Source organism: Sinohyriopsis cumingii, chromosome 2, assembly GCF_028554795.1.
Source record: "Sinohyriopsis cumingii isolate HCF-2022 chromosome 2, ASM2855479v2, whole genome shotgun sequence".
Lineage (NCBI taxonomy): Eukaryota > Metazoa > Mollusca > Bivalvia > Unionida > Unionidae > Sinohyriopsis > Sinohyriopsis cumingii.
In genome coordinates, this window is record NC_142962.1 from 115,559,580 (window position 1) to 115,581,417 (window position 21,838).

Here is a 21,838-nt window from a genome sequence, read left to right on the forward strand (position 1 = left end):
CGGAGCAGCCAGGTGTAATTTTCACTAGACGCGATTCCTGAACATTGTCAAAATGTTTTAAGATGTTCCTTTAATACAAAAATAAATAAATAATAGTCCTTGTGTTTAATACCAGAACTGATGAATTTCATTGTAGAAATACGTGTAAAAAAGCGTATACCTTCATCAGATATTTTCCTTTGGATCGTTCATCTAATAGCTGCTTTCATTTACTGCCTCTTTTTTTCGTGTACTTTAAGGACATTGCAGCATTTTTGGGAACGTATACATACCGCAGTAAATATGGAGTTCACCCGAATAACGTATCGTACAATATCCAAATATGGTATTACAAGCCTTGTTTGGAAAACGAATTACCGCGAGAATTACGTGTTTTCTGTCATGGCTGACAAAGTGTGGCTTGGGTTGATAAACCGATATAATTTACTTTAAATAAAGTCATCAACTTTATAATTAGCGAAGTTCCAAAAATATTCAACTCTAGTTGGGTAGTAGATTTTATCTCAAATCATCCCTTTTGTCGTTGACAATAGTGTTTTTTTTTTTATTTACTCCTTTGCCAGGTATAGGATAAATTTGAAGGGTCTATTACGTATTTAAAAATGTAAATAGCGAGAACTGCACGACAAAAATTGACCACAAACCACACGCAAACTTTATTTTATTAAAATAGTGACTTTTTTAACCAATGAGGTGATTATAAAAGCGTATTGTCATTTGTAGTAAATTAATACAAATAACTTTTTTGTTGTAATGTATTTTCGAGGGTAGACCACATTTGTTTAAAGTAGTAGCGTGCTTAACCATATCTATATGAAATGGACTTTATTACTTGAAGATAACTATAAATGGTATGAACACTAAAACTTACGTATTTAGCTACGAGTAAATCTTAAAACATTCTTAAATAAAGAAAACCATTTGAGACTGTTATTTTTGTGACTTTTGTCTTAGCCCAGAAAAGGAAATCAAATTCCTCCCATTCAAATGCTGGCCATTATCCAGGCATAGTCTCACTGTGGTGAACTATGTACGTATGTGATGTAATGCAATTTGTACAAGTATAAAACAAGTTGAGAGAACACACTGTGAACATACTAAGACATGGGGCCCACCATTTTCACTAGCTAAAGTTCTGATATGTTAACCCTATCTATATTTTGGCAGATCAAGCAGATATCTTAGTATATAATACCAACTGACCAATAGCATGTAATGGTGGTGCATTGTATCTCAGCTGAAAATGATGGAGGCAATTGTCTTAAAATGGTACTTTTTATATTTAAATTGGAAAGTAGAATATGTACCAGAGAGAATCATTACAGGTGTATTTGAGTGAAAGGTATTTGTACAAACACCAACAGGAAGTGGAAAATTGTTTATTTGTATGAGTCCATTCAAGTTAAGTGCTCCCCTTGTCTCAATCATGTAGAAACAGTGTTTACCGGTAGATTTAAACAACTTAATTTTGATTGGATGCAGTGACCACCACATCCAATGAAATTTACAGACCCAAAGTACAGACATATCTGCTAGATTTACCAAGGTTTAGATAGGATTAACATAATGGTACCTTGCCAAACAATACCATACACTTACCAAGAAATATCATACTCATGCCAAGAAATATACTCTTGCCAAGATATACTGTACTCTTGAAATTTGCATGAACATGATGCCAAAGGTAAACTTTCAGTTGGCATAGTTATGCCAACCAAAACTGTTCAAGAATGTATATTTGGTTGCAGCAAATGTTATTTAATTTAGTTACAAGCGTCCTTATTATTCTAAATTATCATACTAGTCCTGGTCTTGTTTTGATGGCGAATGCTTGTATTATCACTCATCTTTCTGGTAATTGTATGCATATTGCTCATTGTTCATTCATGGACCATTGTATAAAAATATCCTTCCTGATCCGATAAATATCAGCAGGAAAAGTCACCAATCTGTGTCACACAATAAAGTAAATTGTTCAAAATAGTATGCAGAAAATTGATTTAATTTTAAATATCTTTTGGAGAATATTCCTCATCTCTCTTTTGGAGAATATTCCTCATCTACCTCTCTTTTGGAGAATATTCCTCATCTACCTCTCTTTTGGAGAATATTCCTCAGTTTGCAAGGTCAAGCATCTCACTTTTCTAAAGTTTTTTTTTTGAGGGCAACTAGTGTGAAGATATGTCAATAAATAATATATAATAACATATAATTACTTTTTCCCAAGCAACTCAGCTCATATTTCTTTTTTGATACCATTAAAAGTGTTGTTTTTTTTTACATTTTGGATATGATTCAGATTCCTCAATGTAAGCAAGACTGGTTCTATACAAAGAACGCGATTTACCGTCCTAGTCTGCTTTAGTATATTTAGATGTTCAGTCAATTTCGGTTTACGCTGAAAATGAATTCAAATAGATGAGGGAAATGCCATAAAATGTATATATTTTTGAAGATTTCATATGTAGAGCTTTGTATGTGTTGCTCCAATATGTTTGACAAAACTTAAATTAAACTGTTAAAAATGGTTATTTCATCTCTTCTTACGTAGTTTACTAGTTAGGATGCTTGAATATCAGATCTTAATTGCAGCATCTTGTTATAATGTTTAGGTACAATGAGTTTAAATTTTACCAAAGTTAATACCTGTATATTAACACATTAACCCCTGGATGTTTTTGTCGTTTTCATCTGAAATTCGAGTAGGAAACACATTTTGAAAGCTATTTCTCAATACATCCTAAAACACCAACTTCCAGGTGATCTTCCAATCTTCCAATAACATACTGCCTAGTCGTGTTAGAAACATTGTTTTTGAATTGGCTATTTGGCTCGCACATGAGCAGAAGGGTAAAAGTTTAAGTTCTTTTTATTTTTTTTTTGCTTAATGGACCCATCATTTTCATTTCAAGACCACTCTTTATTCCAAATGTCCATCTTCTCCTACTTTATGCAAAGGTTCATCTGTCTGTTCATACCAGTCTGCCTTAGATCTCAGTCTGACCAAAAAGTTTAAAATCCAGGCACAAAATCAGACTCTGACCACAGTTGAATTTTGGTTAGAAAAAATTAGGATTTTGCCTCTGTATTTTGTAGTGCAACTTGAAATTCCAGATATTTTGGTATCATTGTAGAGCTACATCTGTCTACCTTTCTATAATACCACCCACTTAAGTGTATCATACCTGACCTTGATGCTACAGAGCTTGACAGTAGGCTACTACCTCATGCCACTTAAACTCGTCACCAGGGGTTAATGTGTTAAGGCTGTCCTCCCCCTAAATACTAGTTTCCAACATCCTAATGGGTGACCTTCGTAGATAGGTTTCACGATACCTTAAATACCGTAAGTTAAAGTATTCAACACAAGTACCATATGTACACACTTATAAGAGACCAACTACAAACTGTACAGACCCAGATCTGCCGGTGCGTAGTGTGCCAGCAGATCTGGGTCTGTGCAGCTTGTTGGGAGTAATCAGTAGAACAAGCAGCACAGACCCTGATCTACAGGTACATTATGCTATGGCAGATCAGGACCTTTGTTGTTTGCAATTTGACTCAACTTATAAGTGAGTATATATGGTAAAAAAATAAGCACACACCACATTTGTTAGGTGAATAAAATTGGCTGGAATGTTACTCTTCACAGAAGGACTTAAGGGTGGTATTGAGGGCTATGAAGAGAGATCATACATAGTAAAGTTGAGACGCACTGTGAATGTTCATTTCAAAAAGACTTATCTTGTGCATGTAGACAGTAGAATGTTTTTGTTTTGTTTAAGGTTTATTTCCTCTCTTTAGTCATTAAACCATGCATTTTAGCCTGGTGTGACTTCAAATAAGCACAGTAGAACCTACACATTGTAATTAATTTTAACTGCTGTATTACCTAAATTACAATATTGTAATTGCTAATAAATACTAATATTGATTCACCTGCCATAAGAACCAACTATTTTTATTTCTTTCTAAAACCACTGAAAATTGACAAAACATTTCATAACTATTTTGAGGCAAGCCTCATAAAGAACCTATGCACTAGTGTTTTCACACCATAGTTATTATGTATTCAAACCACATATTGCACCAGTGTTTTCACACCATAGTGGTCATGTATTCAAACCACATACATGTATGCACCAGTGTTTTCACACCATAGTGGTCATGTATTCAAACCAGAGTGCATGTGTTTTTAACACCATAGTGGTCATGTATTCAAACCACATACCGGTATACACCAGTGTTTTCATACTATAGTGGAAATGTATTCAAACCACAGTGCATCATTGTTTTCACACCATAGTGGTCATGTATTCAAACCACAGTGCTTCAGTGTTTTCACACCATAGTGGTCATGTATTCAAACCACAGTGCATCAGTGTTTTCACACCATAGTGGTCATGTATTCAAACCGCAGTGCATCAGTGTTTTCACACTATAGTGGAAATGTATTCAAACCACAGTGCATCAGTGTTTTCACACCATAGTGGTCATGTATTCAAACCACAGTGCATCAGTGTTTTCACACCATAGTGGTCATGTATTCAGACCACAGTGCATCAGTGTTTTCACACCATAGTGGTCATGTATTCAAACCACAGTGCATCAGTGTTTTCACACCATAGTGGTCATGCATTCAGACCACAGTGCATCAGTGTTTTCACACCATAGTGGTCATGCATTCAGACCACATATACACCAATGTTTTCACACTATAGTGGTCATGTATTCAAACCACAGTGCATCATTGTTTTCACACCATAGTGGTCATTTATTCAAACCACAGTGCTCACTGTTGCTACGTTTGAGGAACCTCAAATTTACAACTACAGTAGATGTTTTAATTGTCAGTTAAAACTGACTGATTATTTTTGACTTTGTAACTGATTTTAAAAATAGTTTAGACACAAAACAAAATGTTTTGGGGGTCAAAAGAACAAAGGTCAAAGATGATGTTGCAGAACAATTAAAAAAAAAACGGTTTCTTCAAAAACATTTCAGTTTTTCAGCAATAAACCTTCACCCAGGTTTGTGGATGGCTTACACTTTAGGTAAGAAATAGCGAATAGATTTAGGGTACAAATGTTAAAGGTAAAGGTCACTGTGACTGAAAGAAAAAGAATAAATTTTGCATCATAACTTTAATTCTAGATCACTTACCTTTACCAAAATTTGTGGAGTGCATGGATGGGAGAGACCTCTTCATTTTAAGGTCAAATGTGAAGGCCATTTGGACTTAAGGGAAATAGGTCATACACAGTAACCTATATTCTAGACTAAGTTTCTTGACTAAACTTGATGGTTTGCTTGCACTTAGAATAATAAATAAATATATAGATTTTGAATAGAAAAGTGAAAGATCACATTCATGGCAAGACTGATAAGAAAATAATGTTTTTACTCAAGTATATATCAGGACCACCTACCTTGACCAAAAATTCATTCTCAATTTTCAGATTTGTGAATGGCTGAAAAACGAAAAGAGGTATGTGTCCTAGAAATAATGACCTTGCCCAGAAGTTGCAAAACTGCTTATATGTGTGTATATGCATACACACACACACACACACACACACACACACACACATATATATATATATATATATATATATATATATATATATATATATATATATATATATATATATATATATATAACCTCCAAGAGAGGTTATAATTAATGCAATTTTGACATTAGAATAGTACTTGCATCTCTACAGGTATACAACAATTTGTCGAGTATTGAGAGGTTCAAAGAATAAATTTTCATTATTCCAAAATGTATTAATATTATGTAGTCAGTGGATAAATACATGTATTGTTGTTTTAGTTGGGAAATATATTTTTACTATGAGTTGTGTTGTCATTTCTAAATGAAAGAATGATAGTGTTAAAGCTCACTCGCTGGTATACACCATTCCAAATTATTATTATTATTACCTCATATACTTGGTTATAAGACGAGTCCATCTGCAAACTGCACAGACCCAGATCTACCTTCGCATAATGTTACAAGAAGATCTGCATATGAAGGTTGTTTGGAATAATATGTAGAAAAAACAACATAGATCCTAATCTGGAAGCATATTATGATATGGCAGGTCAGGATCTTTGTTGTTTACAGTTTGACTAGACTTATAAGCAAATATATATAGTCCTACTCGATAGTCTGTTAATTAATATAAGAGAACTGGAATAGTTTTTGTTTACAGAGTATTCTGAGTTGTACCTTACAGGAATATGATTCTTTGAGTTCTATGCATCTCTAGATGCTGTTTGTTTTAATGGCATATATTACTGACTTATGAGTCAAGTCAAACTACTAAGACCCTTGATCTCCTATTCCATAATGTGACTGCAGATCAGGGTTTATGTTGTTTGTTCTACTGATTACTCCTACCAAATTGCACAGATCCTGGTCTGCCAGTGTATTATGTGGTGGCAGATCTGAGTCTGTGCAGTTTGCAGTTGGATTTGTCTTATAAGCTAGTATATACGGTATATATCTGGAGCATTTGTAAATTCTTACCCATCACTATCTGTGAAGTCTCCAATGTTTTATGCCCTTGAAAAATCTCTTTTCTGCTAAATAACTTTGGAGGACTTAATGAATCAAAATGAAACTCAAGGTTTATATATTGCGCAGACCTAAGAGAACTTCAGTTTTTACCAAATTTAGGCAATGAGTTAACATATTTCTAGTCCAAGATTGACTTAGATTATCAACTTTCTATTTTGTTATGAGGGACTTGATGGATTGAAATCAAATTGAGTACGAGGCTTTATATGAAGACGATTTTGTCCATGTTTGATTTTCACCTTTCTTTGGCAAGACTTTGCAGAGTTATGGCCCCTTTTAACTTAAAACTGTCCTTCCGTTTCAATTCAGTAACTTTTAAAGATCATGGATTCAAACCAAATTTGCTGTAAGGCATTAGGTTAAGTAACTGATTAATTTATAATGCTTTCTGTCAGAATTGTATGGAATTTTGTCCCCTGTTTGAGTTAGAATGTTTCTATTTAATTATATCATACTGGTGAGAGTATCCATGGCATATGGACATGTTTCAGGTATTTGCATTTATAATCTTACCATAATGTTAACAAATTATGATGAATTTGGAATAATTGAATTAATTGAATTTAAAAGAATTAAATTGAATCAAGTAAATAAAAAAATCAAAGAACATTGCATAGGGTTTAAAACACTTTACTATCGTGACCTCACTATTGTGGTTGCTTAATGTATCTATATCTCAACCAAACGAGCACCATTCTTTTGTTTTTAGTTTTTAAAATTTTGGTTTTCACATATTTTCTAATTTATTTTATTATGATCACAAACTGAAATCCAAGTTTAATGTTTTTAAGTTTTGCTAATTGGGGATGATACATTTATTATTTTGAGGGTTCCTTCACAAAGTATAGCACATCATCTGTCATCATTATCATTTTCTTTTTTGTCTTAATTATTATTATTACTATTGTTATTGTTTTTATTATTACTATTATTATTATTGTTATTATTATTATTATTATTATTATTATTATTATTTTCAGATGTACTTGAGGGAGTGTGATCTTCCAAGTCTTGGTTAGTTAATATCTTTCTCCAATTAATTTTTCCAGTTTTGTCAAGAATTGGACATAAGGCATAAGCTTTCCAGAATTGCATTATTCTGAGATATAAGCTATGAGATCCAAAAGAATAATAAAAAGCCTCTGTCATGAAAAGATGATGTTCTTGATACTTTCGATATGTAAGGTGAAGGATTTCATACAAAATTTGCATCTGATATAATTTTTCTTGATCAATTAAAGACCGATGCCATCATTTTGTAAACAGGAAAATAAATCACATGTCGTCTTGTATCAATACATAACTAGTTTTACCCAAAACTCGGTGACAAATGCATGATGAAATTTTTTTAAATTACAATAAGTTTTTCATTTAGTTTGATATTGTATCAGAACTTATTTTAGGAATTGATATGTACGGAATTTTTAATAGTAGGTTCATTGAAGACCACAATAGTATGAGAGAAACAATACATCTAGCAAATTGTCGATGCATAGTAAGACTGAAGTAAAGAGTGGGGGATGAAAATGTATCATTTTTAAATGAAAAAATATGAGCAAAAAACAAGCAAATGACGTTGAAAAGACCCGTTTTACAACAGTTTGCTTCACAAGCAAATGCAGCAACAAAAATGAGTAGCACTGTGAACGTAGCCTTGGAACACAGCCTGATCTTTTATCGAAGCTTCTTTTGAAAAATAGACCCAAGATGTTTGAATAGGATGTGGTGGTGTGGATGAGTTTCTAAGTTCACATAGCTTTAGAGGAATGTAACATTATCAAAATAGGAAACCTTACCATACTCCAACATTATAATGTACAAGAATAGTAACACTTTCTTGAATTGTCCTTGCTGAAATCTCTGTATTCCTTATATATGACCATTCAAGTTTAACAGACTTGCTAAACTTGGCAAAGACTGTTATCACCTGATGCTTTGGCAATGGAGTCTCAGAAAAAGATGCAATTAATGGACTCCAAATAATGTCACTTGTAATTCATACTATAAAGTTAAACATAGGTTGAAGTTGTACAAGATAATCTTTACACTTCATTATACATATATAATTGTGATAGACAGATCAAAAGATAGAAAAATAATGACTCATGAGTGGGCAAGTGGATAATTTGCTACAGGCAATTAATTATGTATCATATTTTATTTCCAGAACTAGGAAAGCTGATTGACCTTTCTGATCCAAACCAAGTGAAAACATTTATGAGTCAAAAAGGATTAAATATACTTAAAGGTACACTAATTTTCAGTGTCATTGTTGTTCAAATATTTCTCCATCTACCTCCTTGCCTTGAATGTTTATAATTTAAGCACAGTGCAGTTCTATGTTGATATTTCGACCACATTTAGTCTTAATAGGAAACATTATTCACATCATTGCTGATACTCTTTAGTTTTTTTCCTGAATTAAAAAAATCAGATTTCCTGCTTAATATTTTACTTATTATATTCATGGCTTTGGAATTTCAGCAGTCAAGATTTTGCCCTAAAAAATTCAATCTTAATTTACACTGAATGAAAATAGCATTTTTTTAAAAAATAGTGCAAGTTCAGGAGCAAAAAAAATGAAACCTGCTTTAGAGACACCTTCATGCAAAGGACACCTAAATACAAACAACAATATTCTTTAGTGTAATTGTTAGGTTATATATAAGGGATATTTATCTATGATCGATTATTTATTCCATTGATTATTATTTATTGATTGGTTTCACTGCACTTGAAATAATGGCCTTATGATGGACTAAAAACATAAGATACGAAGTAATTATATTTTTGATATTTTCAATAGAATACCAACAATTTATACCTTCAAGTGAACCTACATCACGATCAGGTGATTTACTACATGGCCTTAACAAGGATACTAAAGATAAGCATACAAATGGAAATGAAGACAAACGTGCTGTCTCCAAAATGCAGACTGATTATGCCATTTTGCCATCCACAAATAATATAACTGTTTCATCAGCAGACATAGTCATGGCTGTGCCGTGTAGATTTTCTGACGCTTCAAGTGGCACAGAGTCTTCAGACACTTCATTCCTCTCCGCTGAATTGTTTAGCCAAACCAAGAGAGAGCCTGACATTAACACTACTCCATGGGTTGATCATGATAAGGGACAAAGTGGCATAACATTCGTAGATGGGAATGCTATAGTAATTGAAGATGATCTTGAGGTGATTAGTGATGAATCAAACATGTTTGGCGAGGGACTTCAACAACAACAACCAGATGAGAAATGCAATGAACCAAAAGTAACAGTGAAAACGGAAGGCTATCATAGATTTCGCTACATGTCAGAAATGGGGAATCGTGGGAACAAGAGAGTCTTCGAAAACCACGATGGGAAAGAATTTGTCTGTATTCATGTAAGTAAACTTGTAATGTTTGCTTTCAGTTTACCAATCTTGTTGCAAGGGTTCAGTTGTCATATTTTTAAAAAATTCCATTGCATGAATTTTTGTAATTGAAGAAAGTGTTCATTTCACCTGATAGACTTAGTGAAATGGTATTGTAATAAATTTGGAGTATATAGCTCTCCATTTTAAGGATTTGTTAGATTTTTGTGATTACTTCTTTGATTGTGGGAAGTCGGTGCTGGAGAGATAGTCTTCAACCCAAATAATTAGCCTGTTACTAGGAGCAAACATCATGGAGTGCTGTGTTATTGAGATTTCATGATGGCATGGTTTAATTTTAGTTCAGGTCAGAGCCACACAAGTGTCCCTGGAGCTCAGTAGTCCCTATTAAAATCTAAATGTGTGGATTGATTGTATGATTTCATTTCAGTATTTATTTTTGATTGGGGACTGTTAAATTTCACAATGTAATAAACGAGAAGGGACTTTCATCATTGGGAGGTGCCATTTATTGTTGCTATGATGGTAAATATGGTGTAGAGTCACAGATGAAATGAGGCTTAAAATCATGATTTGACTAGCCTAAGGTAGCGAAGGAAAAATAGTTCCCTGCATTAGGTGGTTGAGTTGTATATTTTCATGGCGTTACATGACGGAAATATAATGAGGAGAAATCATGCAGTTGTGAGGTTGGCAGGCTAATTGTGAAATTGTGAGATTTGTGGTCATGTATCAATTAGAAGAAAATTATTTATAGTCTGTGTGTGTTGCAATTTCCATTTTACAACGGAAGTTGTATTGAGTCCTTGGAAATCAAGGGGAAACAAGTAACTTCGAGTGGGATTCGTGCCAGGGTTTAAATTGCTCAGTAAAGAAACCCCTTTGGCATATTACAAATAAACTATTGATAGAAGAAACTTTAACACGACTCTAAAAATATATTTGTTTCTTCCTTTAGCTGAACTTGAGGGTACTGTTTTAGTATTAGACACAACATAAAGCACTAAAAAAAAACTAAATCTTTCATGACAGATAACAGGACAGGTATTAAACAAAACTTTGCCCAGCAAAAAAATGTTTAATTCTTAAGATTTAAGTTTACAACCTTGACAGTAAACATCAGGTTATATAATTGAAATGTGCCCATAGTTGTCCACTCTATATAGATCTCTCAACACTATCTTGTTTACTCTGACCCCATTGGTACTAATATTCGATTCATTACATTCAGGTGCATGTCATTGAATTATTTCCAGGTACTGCACTCAACTGTATGCTTGTTTGTCAATTTACAGGTAACAGACTATTGTGGCAGCATTAAAGTACTCATGTTCTGTGTAGACATTGAAGGAAGACCTCACCCATTTTATCTGGAAGGAGAACACTGTGTGGATGGATTGTTTATTGATAATTACACAGTTAATCAGGATCTGATAATTAGGTACAGGAAATCCCCACCCCTCTGTGCATGTGTGTGTGTGTGAAATAAATGCATTACCATTAGCCTAAGAGATTATCAATAGCTCATGCCTGCTTAAATCAACACACATTGCACACATTACACACAATACATTTAAAATCATTCCATATTTTACTTGGCACATAACTAAAGCATCTATACACTCGATATCATGAGAGTTGTATATGCATAGTTACCATTTTTAATGATCATTTTAGAGAAGATTGTGTGGCTCAATATATAAACTGGAGGCCTTTGGAGAGAAATTAAGACATCCTAAAACCTTATGCACCAAATAGAATGTACTTGCTAATATTTAAATCGGACTTACATTTCTTGGCTCAACATGCTTTGCAGACTTGCAAATTGATCATACCAGAAGTGCCTTGTTACATTCTACATCATTGCCATTTCATGAAAAGTGCATTTGAGTAATTATATTTATCTACCTATCTATGGGTTTGTGCTTGAAGAAAATGGATATAATGGTTGCCATGTACCCTGATAAGGGCAATGTAGATTTCTATTTACATAAGACCACATTCCTATAATAAATATTATAGGCACTTCAACTTGAAATTCATTGGTTAATAATTTGCAATTGTCTGATGCCATTTTTACATAGAAAAAACTAACATCACAACATATATACAGTATAACATATAACGGTAAAATTATGTTTGTAATTGAACAAGACATATTTTTAATTTTATGTTATATTTTATTTAGGATAAAACAGATCAATATTATTTGTCCAACTCATAAGAAATACAAAGAGTGCCTGGCAAAGCTTAGAGATGCCCTTAAGAAACACGAGACCTGCCATGAATGGCAAGGTAAAAATTCATATTTACTGTTATCTGTGATTTTCCAATCAGAAATGGCAATTAAATCAATCATATCTCCAGGAATTATATGGTATTCATTTGACTAAATATAACCCCATGTAAATATATGAGAAAAAAGTTTTGATTTATTTTATGGTATTCTAGTTTCTGAGATAATATTGGTGTAATTGATTTCACAAGAGTGGTATTCTGAAGCAAGTGGTTTTTGCAGCATTATTATAATTGTAATTTGTTTGGGCCATTTTTGGTCAGTTTAATTTGTAGTATTATGTCTTAAATCTTGGGACAAATTGTAATTTTCATCATGTTAGTCAAGTGCCTCAATTAATACTAATTAAAATGAAATGAAGAATAATGATAATAGGATTTTGCAAAATGTAGCCTCAATAACCGAGAAATGTTTAATGAAAATGATAAATGAGCCAAACTTTTGATCATGATATTATAGATCAGATATTGGAAAGGAAAATTGAAAAATAAGAAGAAAAAAATGTTTGCTTTCATGTTTTTTTCATAATAATGAATTCTTTACTTTCTTTCAGAAAATGTATCTCTTTATTCATCTGTTTTTTGTGATAGATGATGGCCGCGATGTTCAGCTCAAGACCGTGGATAAGTCAAAGGTCCGCTTGCGGGTTGAGGTTAGATATGAAAATGACCAACAGAGTATTGTGAAATGGTCAGACCCCATACAAGACCGAAGTAAGTATGTAAAGAATCTGTATTACAAAGCGTGACATCCACTGCAGAAGAACACACACTTAATTGATCCAATTTAAAATAGTGAAGATCTTAGAATACCAACTTTGTTAAAGAAACATCATGCCAATAAAGTACACACACACACACACACACACACACTTTTCAGTGAAGTGAACACAGGTTTAAACTATTCAGTTATTTACTTGTGCACCTATGGCTGCCTTCAAGTAATATTGAATCCTGATTCTGTTATAATTGCTGAATTTCTTTCGGTCACAGAACATTTATTACTGTTTCAATTGTTTAAAACAAAAAGTGTTATATACCATACAGTAGAATAGTTGTTGATTTTCTTTCATCACCAGTTTTGTAGAATTAATACCTATATCATCAGGCTTAGTCACATTTCTTTCTACTTATAGTGTGATTTTCATATAATTGATATTGCAAAATTCTACGATATTTAGCATTTGCTTGCTTCAAAGTATAAATGCATAGACATATATGCATTTTATGTTTTTTTTTTATTATTACTCAGAACAGGGCATGGATTTCAAGATACACACTGTCAGAGACCCCAGTGCACCTGTCAGTGGAAGCCTTGAGGGGAATTCAATTCTGATTGTAACCACCAATGAAACTAATTTCCCCAAAAGTGAGTAGTTCTTTGTTTTTGAGGTAAAATTTATGCTAACCCATTTGCATTGATTTTTGCAATTTATTCTTTAGAACAAAATTTTCAATTCTGAATAGCTAATTGATTCCTCTGTTTGAATATTTCAGTCCTATCATTTCAGTCACTGTCATAACTGCTTATTTGTAATAAAAGTTGAGAAACAAAATTTATTTTAGAAGTTTGCTAGGAATAGTCTTGTAATATGCTATATATCCTAACACATCTCTTTCATAATTTTTTGTTATCTGCTTTTCATGCTCGTTACATTTTCCTATATGTATTGTGACACGGCTGTTCATGGTTCGTTATAGCATGCTGTTTTATTTTATTCCAGTGATTCTATGATTACCATGACAATTAATGTTTGATGATTGGTCTAATCAGTATATTTTCTTGTTTCACAATACCTTGACAATTAATGTTCGATGATTGGTCTAATCAGTACATTTTCTTGTTTCACATTAACTTAACAATTAATGTTCGATGATTGGTCTAATCAGTATATTTTGTTTTTTCACATTTCCTTTTCATTAGCACTTTAAAATGTTTTGGGAGTTCATGTAAAAAACAGTTCAGGGTGATGTTTTTAGTACCATTTCAGTTATCATCATTGTTTATTTGAAATGATTGGTACTGTTTATCATGTCATTATAATTTCACTTATCATTGCAGTTTTCAGTCTTTCTCGTAGTTTTGATGTGATTGTTTCTTTATAGCAAATTTATCTTTTGCATTCAGCCATTTAATTTTTGTTAATACTTAAGCTTGTTTAAGTTTGAATAGACTGTAAAATGTAGTCCACAGAGCAATAATACAGTAACAACTAAGTAACCAGTAGACTGAATTAACAGTGCTTAACAACCTCCTCATCACTATTTTTATTACAATTAATTATGTGGTTCCATGATCAGTAAGGGTTACATCATGTAGTTACAGCCTTTTCATTATTTTGTCAAAAGCAGCATGGTGTTACTTGGTAAGAAATACTATCTTGCATATTGGGCATGACATGGCTGAAGGAATCTGTAAGAAAAGCCTATATGGATGATGAGATGGACCCTGGATAGTTGACATTTTTATCAACAACATAACATTAGCAGGAACCTTACATTCACTTAGACTGCTCCAGTGGCCTAGTGGTTAGAACGTCTGCCTCAGATGTGGGAGGTCGTGGGTTTGATCCCTGGCGGAGTCATACCAAAGACTTATAAAAATGGTACAAACAGCTGCCTGGCTTGGCATTCAGCATTAAGAGGTTAGTATTAGGACTGGTTGGCATGGTGTCAGGATAATGCGACTGGATGGGACATCATGCTACATGTCTGCTAGGCATCACTGTAAACTGCCACACTGCAGACATTATAGCGATAAGACTGAAAAATTGTTAAAGCTATGTGAAAAATTCAAATCACACACGCACATGCACACACACACACACACTTAACAATAATACATCATGTAGATAAGAACTCACCTCATATTATTGCTATTGCTGCCACAATCTGGACTTAATTAGTTTCAGTCCAGGAATGAATGACCATGTTTAACTAAGAAAATAGATTTTATAAACATAAATGCTGTATAAATGGGTTTTCCTGGGTTCTTCCTCCACTGGTTATGCTGGCTGCCATGTTTAACCTACCTTGTGCTGAAAACTGGCATTAAACCCACAACAACAACAATAAGTAGTCAACTCAAACAAAACTTGTCAAGTAATGAATACCCAATACCTATTTGTTTATACCTATAATTTATCTATATATTATATATTATAATATACCTGTATTATATCAAAATTCCATGAAGTTTAATTACATTACCTGTTTTAGCCAAATTTGACCTTATGAGATAAATGGTGTGCATGATACTAAGTGAGTTTTGAATGGGAAGTTGACAAATTAAAACCAGTTTTCAAAACCGGGCTCTTGGCAAACTGAAAATAGACTTGTGACATTATATGCATGTCAAATGTTCCTAACAAAGTGTCCAACCATACTTTTGCAAGTTATCTGAGGCATCACTTCTCAAAGTTCAAATTGAAAGTATGGCAGCTCTCATAGTATTCCTATAACATTTTTTTCATCTATACATCAAGCTTAGTATTTTATTCTGACAAGGAGCTTCACTTTGGATAAAAAAATTTGCAGTATTGCACTTAAAATTGATAGATCTTCAATCCCCTTCAATACAAAAACATAATCAGAAGAGATAGTATTCTTGTATTAAAAGATTTTATCATTCTGAAGGTATGTCTTGCCTTCTATTGCACATTTTTATTTAAAGGATTTACAAATATTTACATGTACATTATGGACAACAATACAAGTCCACACCATGTTGCTAGTTCAAGCGGTGACTGTTTTTTCTGTTCACATTTACATGCTAACTTGAAAGTACTGATTAAAATATTTGTAAAAATATGTTGGGGGATGCTCCACATGTTATGTAGTGCTTTGGTTATCGTTATCTGGATCCCAGATCATGGAAATAATGATATAAAATAAGAAAATTAATGAATGGAATAACAGATCTGAACAAGATATAAAATAGAACAACATGAAGCCCTATATATAAAATATAAAAATTTCATTATATAAACAAAATGAGTACTAGCTGAACAATGTCAGTCGACACACCAATTTTCTTGGTTGAGAGAATTCACAACTTAATTACACAAATGAATTAAGGGACTTCATGTCTTGTCTTGACTACATTACTTACTAACTAGCGATTTCCTGATGTACATTTCCAGACAAAGAAAAATCAGTTCTTAGCGTACATTCTGCATATCATTTTTGACAGATAAATTCTCATAATTTTATCAGATTAATACATGAAATTTCTACAATACATGATTTCTATTGCATACAATGACTAAATTCAAGGACATTCATATCAATGAAATATTGTAAGACATTCTTACATGAGTCATATAACATTCAAGACCAGTGAATGCAAAATTAACTTCTGAACTCAAGGGAAATTGATGCTTGAATTTAAAGTAAATAAATTCAACAAATAATTACAAACTTACATCAATGAGCATATTGTATGCAATTGAGACAATACATTTGTGCCTTTTCGAGACTCACTTTTTCTATGCAGCCAAATCTCTATCTGCTTCTGGATCTCTCAAATTTTTCCCTCATACTTTCCTTTCAGCAGAAACTTGGACTGCAGAATTTCACAAGAGAAATTCCCTAAAGCGTTGAATTTCATCTGGGAAATATATCCCCTCATTGAGCCTAGCTAATCAGGATTAACTTCTGAAGCCACCAGAATCTTAACACTCAAATCAAATTCATGATAATTGTCATTAGTTGGCCTTTATTAATAACTGTTCCTGAAAAATTTCATTTTATGACACCTATTTCAAATGGCCCAAGATTGTTTCTGGCTTGTCTCAACTTTGTCATTTTCTGCTACTTGATCTTACATTAACATTGGCTTCTTCTCTCTGTTTAACCATTATGCAAACTGACTCTAATTAAAATTCAATCATGCCATCAAACAAGATGTTATCCATCACAAGCTACCAATTTATTGTGAGCCCATACACCAGTCTTAATTGTTAAGTGTCATGCGGCTGACGATGACAAAATGTGCTATGAGAAAACAGCTACAAAAACTTTGCACCATTACAAAGTATTTACCTTTAATTATTCTCAGTATTTGAAAGTGTGTGTGTGTGTGATTTGGATTTTTAATGTAGCTTTAACGATTTTTCAGTCATATCTCTACGATGTCTGCAGTGTAACAGTTTATAGTTATGTCTAGCACTGGGGCATCAATCTTTTGATAACTTCCTTACAATTTTAAGACAGTCATTGAATCAATCTTTTGATAACTGCCTTACATTTGTAAGACAGTCATTAAATCAGTCTTTTGATAACTGCCTTACAATTGTAAGACAGTCATTGAATCAGTCTTTTGATAACTGCCTTACAATTTTAAGATGGTCATTAAGTTTTTCTGTTGACTAAATGACTCTGGTTATTTAAAGTAATTCTTGCAAAATATTTTATGCAGCTAGGATAATTTCCAATTTCCGATGCACAGTTGATTATCAAACTTGAAAATCTGGATACCAAAAGTTTTGGGATACTTTTAATTATTATCATTATTGTAAGAAATATTCATAGAATTCAAACTAGTGCAATGAATATAAAACAAAAGGAGCTGATTTGTAATTGTTTGATTGTTCATCTTACAAAGGATACTTTCTTTTACAGATGTTGATGTTGTCCTCTTTGACAATAGTGGATGGGAGATGAAGGCAGATCCAGCATCAGTTGAAATCATAAAAAAGGTGAACAGTAGAATGTCAACAACATTGTTCACTAGTTTTAAAAAATTTACTGAACTGTAGAATTACTCATTACACTTATTATACTGATATTCTTTTAACCGCTAACTTTTTTAAAGGTGACACATTTACAGATTTATCTGTTATACATGGTTTCAGAGAATCAAAATATGTATTCACCATGTAAATGCAGTTTTCAATTTATTGCTTTTTAAGTCCCTTTAATGTATATTAGGTCTAGAATTCTTAGTAGTTCTCTTTCCTCAATTAGTTATGATGACAATGTACTACTTCATGTAAGCCCTTTTTCTCTGTGTTTATGCCATAGATACTGTCATTCTCATGGCTGTTTGATATGTTTATTTTCATGTTCATTTTTATTAAATATATCAGTCTGACAATTTTGTTGATCTTTCATTTATCCTATGTTTAGTGTGTAGTGATATTCAAGGCTCCCCCCTACACGAAAGACCGAGACATCAAGGGCAATGTAACTGTTAGTCTGGCATTACATGACAGAGATACAGGCAAAAGGACTCCACCAGTAAATTTTCTTTATTATGCTGACTCAGGTAAGAATAAGAGTCATCTTATCTTGTTCTGTGTCTCAATAAACATTACATATATCTATTTACAAGTTTACCTAATTATGTACATTGTGTCAACATGCATACCTAGCTGTAAATGTGACACCTTTCACAATTTAATTAATCACGGTCACATACATTTTTGCATTAATTTTTTCACTTTCACATGTTTCATTTTGCATTCTTTCCTACTCTGTCTTATATCTCTGTTATGTCTAATAACACTTGTATTTTTATGTGATAATGTTGTTGTTGTGGGGTTTAACGTCATTTTTCAGCGCACAATAGGCTATACATGGTGGCCAATATTAATGGTGGAGGAAGAACCTGGGTAAACCCCGGAAAGAACCACCGACCCCCAAGAAACTACTGGCAAGCTTTCTCACATACACACTTTGACTTAATCCTAGACTTGAACCGGCACAGACAGAGGTGAAATATGTGATAATGAAAAACACTTATACTTCATTTAAAATCATATACTTCCTTGCTTTATTAATGCCTATTTTATAATTTCATTGTATTCCTCACTGATTCTAACATTGTTTTCCTTAGAAGATTGATTGTCATCTTTTGCTTTGTTAAAACTATTCAAAGAGATATAAACTGTAAGGATCATTGTTTGTCCAGGTAATATGTGATTTCTTTGCCCAGGTAATATGTGATTTGTTTGCCCAGGTAATATGTAAATTGTTTCAGCTTGATTAAAATTAGATTACTTTGACTTCATCATTTCATAAAAAAGATTTAAATTTTTAAAATAATAATATTTGGAATGGATGTTGCAACTTACAGGACTAAAAATAGTCTAATAAATGGATCAGGGTTACCATATATGTATTCAGAACTTTTGTTAACAAGGAATTTAATCTATGACCAAGGTATTATATCACTATCATGTATATAATGTCTATATCAATGACATGCTCAAAATTTTGTTTGGGTTTTTGATCGCATTATCGTCATTGAAGCACACTTAGGTATTTTTACATCTGCTATAAGTCAATAAATGGAGTGATCAATTTGAAAGTGATTTCTTGAAATTTTCTGCTTGTCTGTAGAAAATGCTGGTTGACTTATCCTTTTTTTTGTTATGATGTTGAAAGAACAAGTTATAGGACAAAACAATTACCTCTGTAGTACAGCCTATATTTTAAAGGAAATGTTGGATACCTTATTTCATGTAATGGAATGTACGACATTTACAGTTGTGTACTTTTGCAATGAATATATGAATTTACTATGCATTTGCACTATTATGTTATTGCTGTTTCACCAACATTTGTCTGAATTCAGATATCTATGGAGTCCAGTCAAAGAAAAGGAAACTGGATTCATTGCAGGACTTGTCATATCAGAACCCCTCTGAAATAAGTAAGCTGTTTGCACCTTAATAGTCGATATCTACTAACCCCTTGGAAAAAAGTAACTTGTTTGCACCTTTAATAGTTAGTATCTACTAACCCCTCTGAAATAAGTAAGCTGTTTGCACCTTAATAGTCGATATCTACTAACCCCTCTGAAATAAGTAAGCTGTTTGCATCTTAATAGTCAATATCTACTAACCCCTCTGAAATAAGTAAGCTGTTTGCACTTTAATAGTCAATATCTACTAACCCCTCTGAAATAAGTAAGCTGTTTGCACCTTTAATAGTCGATATCTACTAACCCCTCTGAAATAAGTAAGCTGTTTGCATCTTTAATAGTCGATATCTACTAACCCCTCTGAAATAAGTAAGTTGTTTGCACCTTAATAGTCAATATCTACTAACCCCTCTGAAATAAGTAAGTTGTTTGCACCTTAATAGTCGATATCTACTAACCCCTCTGAAATAAGTAAGTTGTTTTCACCTTATTAGTCTGTTTCTACTAACCCCTCTGAAAAAAGTAAGTTGTTTGCACCTTAATAGTCAATATCTACTAACCCCTCTGAAATAAGTAAGCTATTTGCACCTTAATAGTTGATATCTACTAACCCCTCTGAAAAAAGTAAGTTGTTTGCACCTTAATAGTCAGTATCTACTAACCCCTCTGAAATAAGTAAGTTGTTTGCATCTTAATAGTCAGTATCCACTGTATAATGTCAGAAATCCTACAGTAATGTATTATTGTAAACCACAATTTGCATCCAGTTTATGTGGATATAAGAGTGAAAAGCTTGTGAGATGATTTGTATTTGTGAAGTTTCAGTTGTCATAAATATTTTAGTCATGAATGTGAAAGTGAAGTTGAGTCAATCTGTAAAGAATAAAGTTTCCACTTTTCCAGTACATGATTTTACTTTTTCCCAACATGTAACTTTTTGGCAAAACTACAAAACTACAAAAACTGTTAATGGCAAAATTTAATAAATAATGGTCTTTTTACAAAACACTTATAGAATTCTTTATACATGCATGCATACAGGTGATGCTCATTTTACACTATAGATGCATTCCTGAGTTTATGGCATAAACTGAAATTAATTTTCCCATAGGATACTTGTAAATTGTTTTGGCAAAGTATGCCTCTTAAGTTTTCAGGTACTGATTATACATAGTTTTCAGACAAAAATGAATACATATATTTGTACATGAGCTGTTTGTGAGTCACAGCATGTGGCGCCAGTGATGGCATACAGATGAGCACAGTGGCACAAACTAAATGTTATTTCTTCACTGTAAATGGCATTAAAATGAAAGCACATAAATTGAATTGACATATAGCAAGCATGACCTGTACACGCATATATACTCCACAAGTAGGTTCTGAGCTTTCCCTTTGAATTTCCCTTCAGGAACAGCAGGCCAAGCCGACAATAGATTGCTTCAGGTTGTGAAGAGAAAGTTAGGAAACAAAAGAAGAAGCCCAGGTAGTACATATACATTGACTGAGATTTATCCAAAATTGATGCATACAAATATAGCTGTATTTTATGTTGACTCTTTTATCTTACAAGTTTAGGAATGTATGCATACAGAAATTATAACAGGGAGTATAATGAAACCGAATTAAACCTATTTTCATAAAGTGATTGTGTAATAAACAAAAAAGCAAAACCCACATATATATGCCTTCTGCTATTTAATAAAGAACTTTCTCAGCCAATTTCCATGCTGAAGCTCAGTTCAGCAGCTTTAAATGAAAGATGGGACAGTTTTAGGAGATTGCATAATACTGTATTAATAGTATCAAGAGTTCTTATGCACTATTTAACTTTCATACATAACGTCTGCCTTCCTAAGAACATTTAATGCTATAATACGAATTGCAGTTTTAGTTCTTCTAGGAGCATACTCAAATAACCTATAATCACAAGA

General features: G+C 32.8%; 1 protein-coding gene across 2 annotated transcripts in view; it reads left to right on the forward strand.

Annotated features, from left to right (window-relative positions):
• LOC149805649 (uncharacterized) overlaps positions 1-21,838 on the forward strand; it is a 32,407-nt gene that overhangs the window by 3,324 nt on the left and 7,245 nt on the right. For both annotated transcript variants that reach the window (XM_089950301.1, XM_089950300.1), the window contains exons 2-13: positions 5,460-5,488; positions 7,564-7,597; positions 8,751-8,831; positions 9,390-9,970; positions 11,257-11,402; positions 12,150-12,256; positions 12,848-12,970; positions 13,509-13,625; positions 17,879-17,955; positions 18,386-18,524; positions 19,836-19,913; positions 21,316-21,390. In XM_089950301.1, the coding sequence (XP_089806427.1) occupies positions 5,468-5,488; positions 7,564-7,597; positions 8,751-8,831; positions 9,390-9,970; positions 11,257-11,402; positions 12,150-12,256; positions 12,848-12,970; positions 13,509-13,625; positions 17,879-17,955; positions 18,386-18,524; positions 19,836-19,913; positions 21,316-21,390 (1,579 nt within the window). In that variant the 5' untranslated portion in view covers positions 5,460-5,467. The remainder of the gene's footprint in view (positions 1-5,459; positions 5,489-7,563; positions 7,598-8,750; positions 8,832-9,389; positions 9,971-11,256; positions 11,403-12,149; positions 12,257-12,847; positions 12,971-13,508; positions 13,626-17,878; positions 17,956-18,385; positions 18,525-19,835; positions 19,914-21,315; positions 21,391-21,838) is intronic.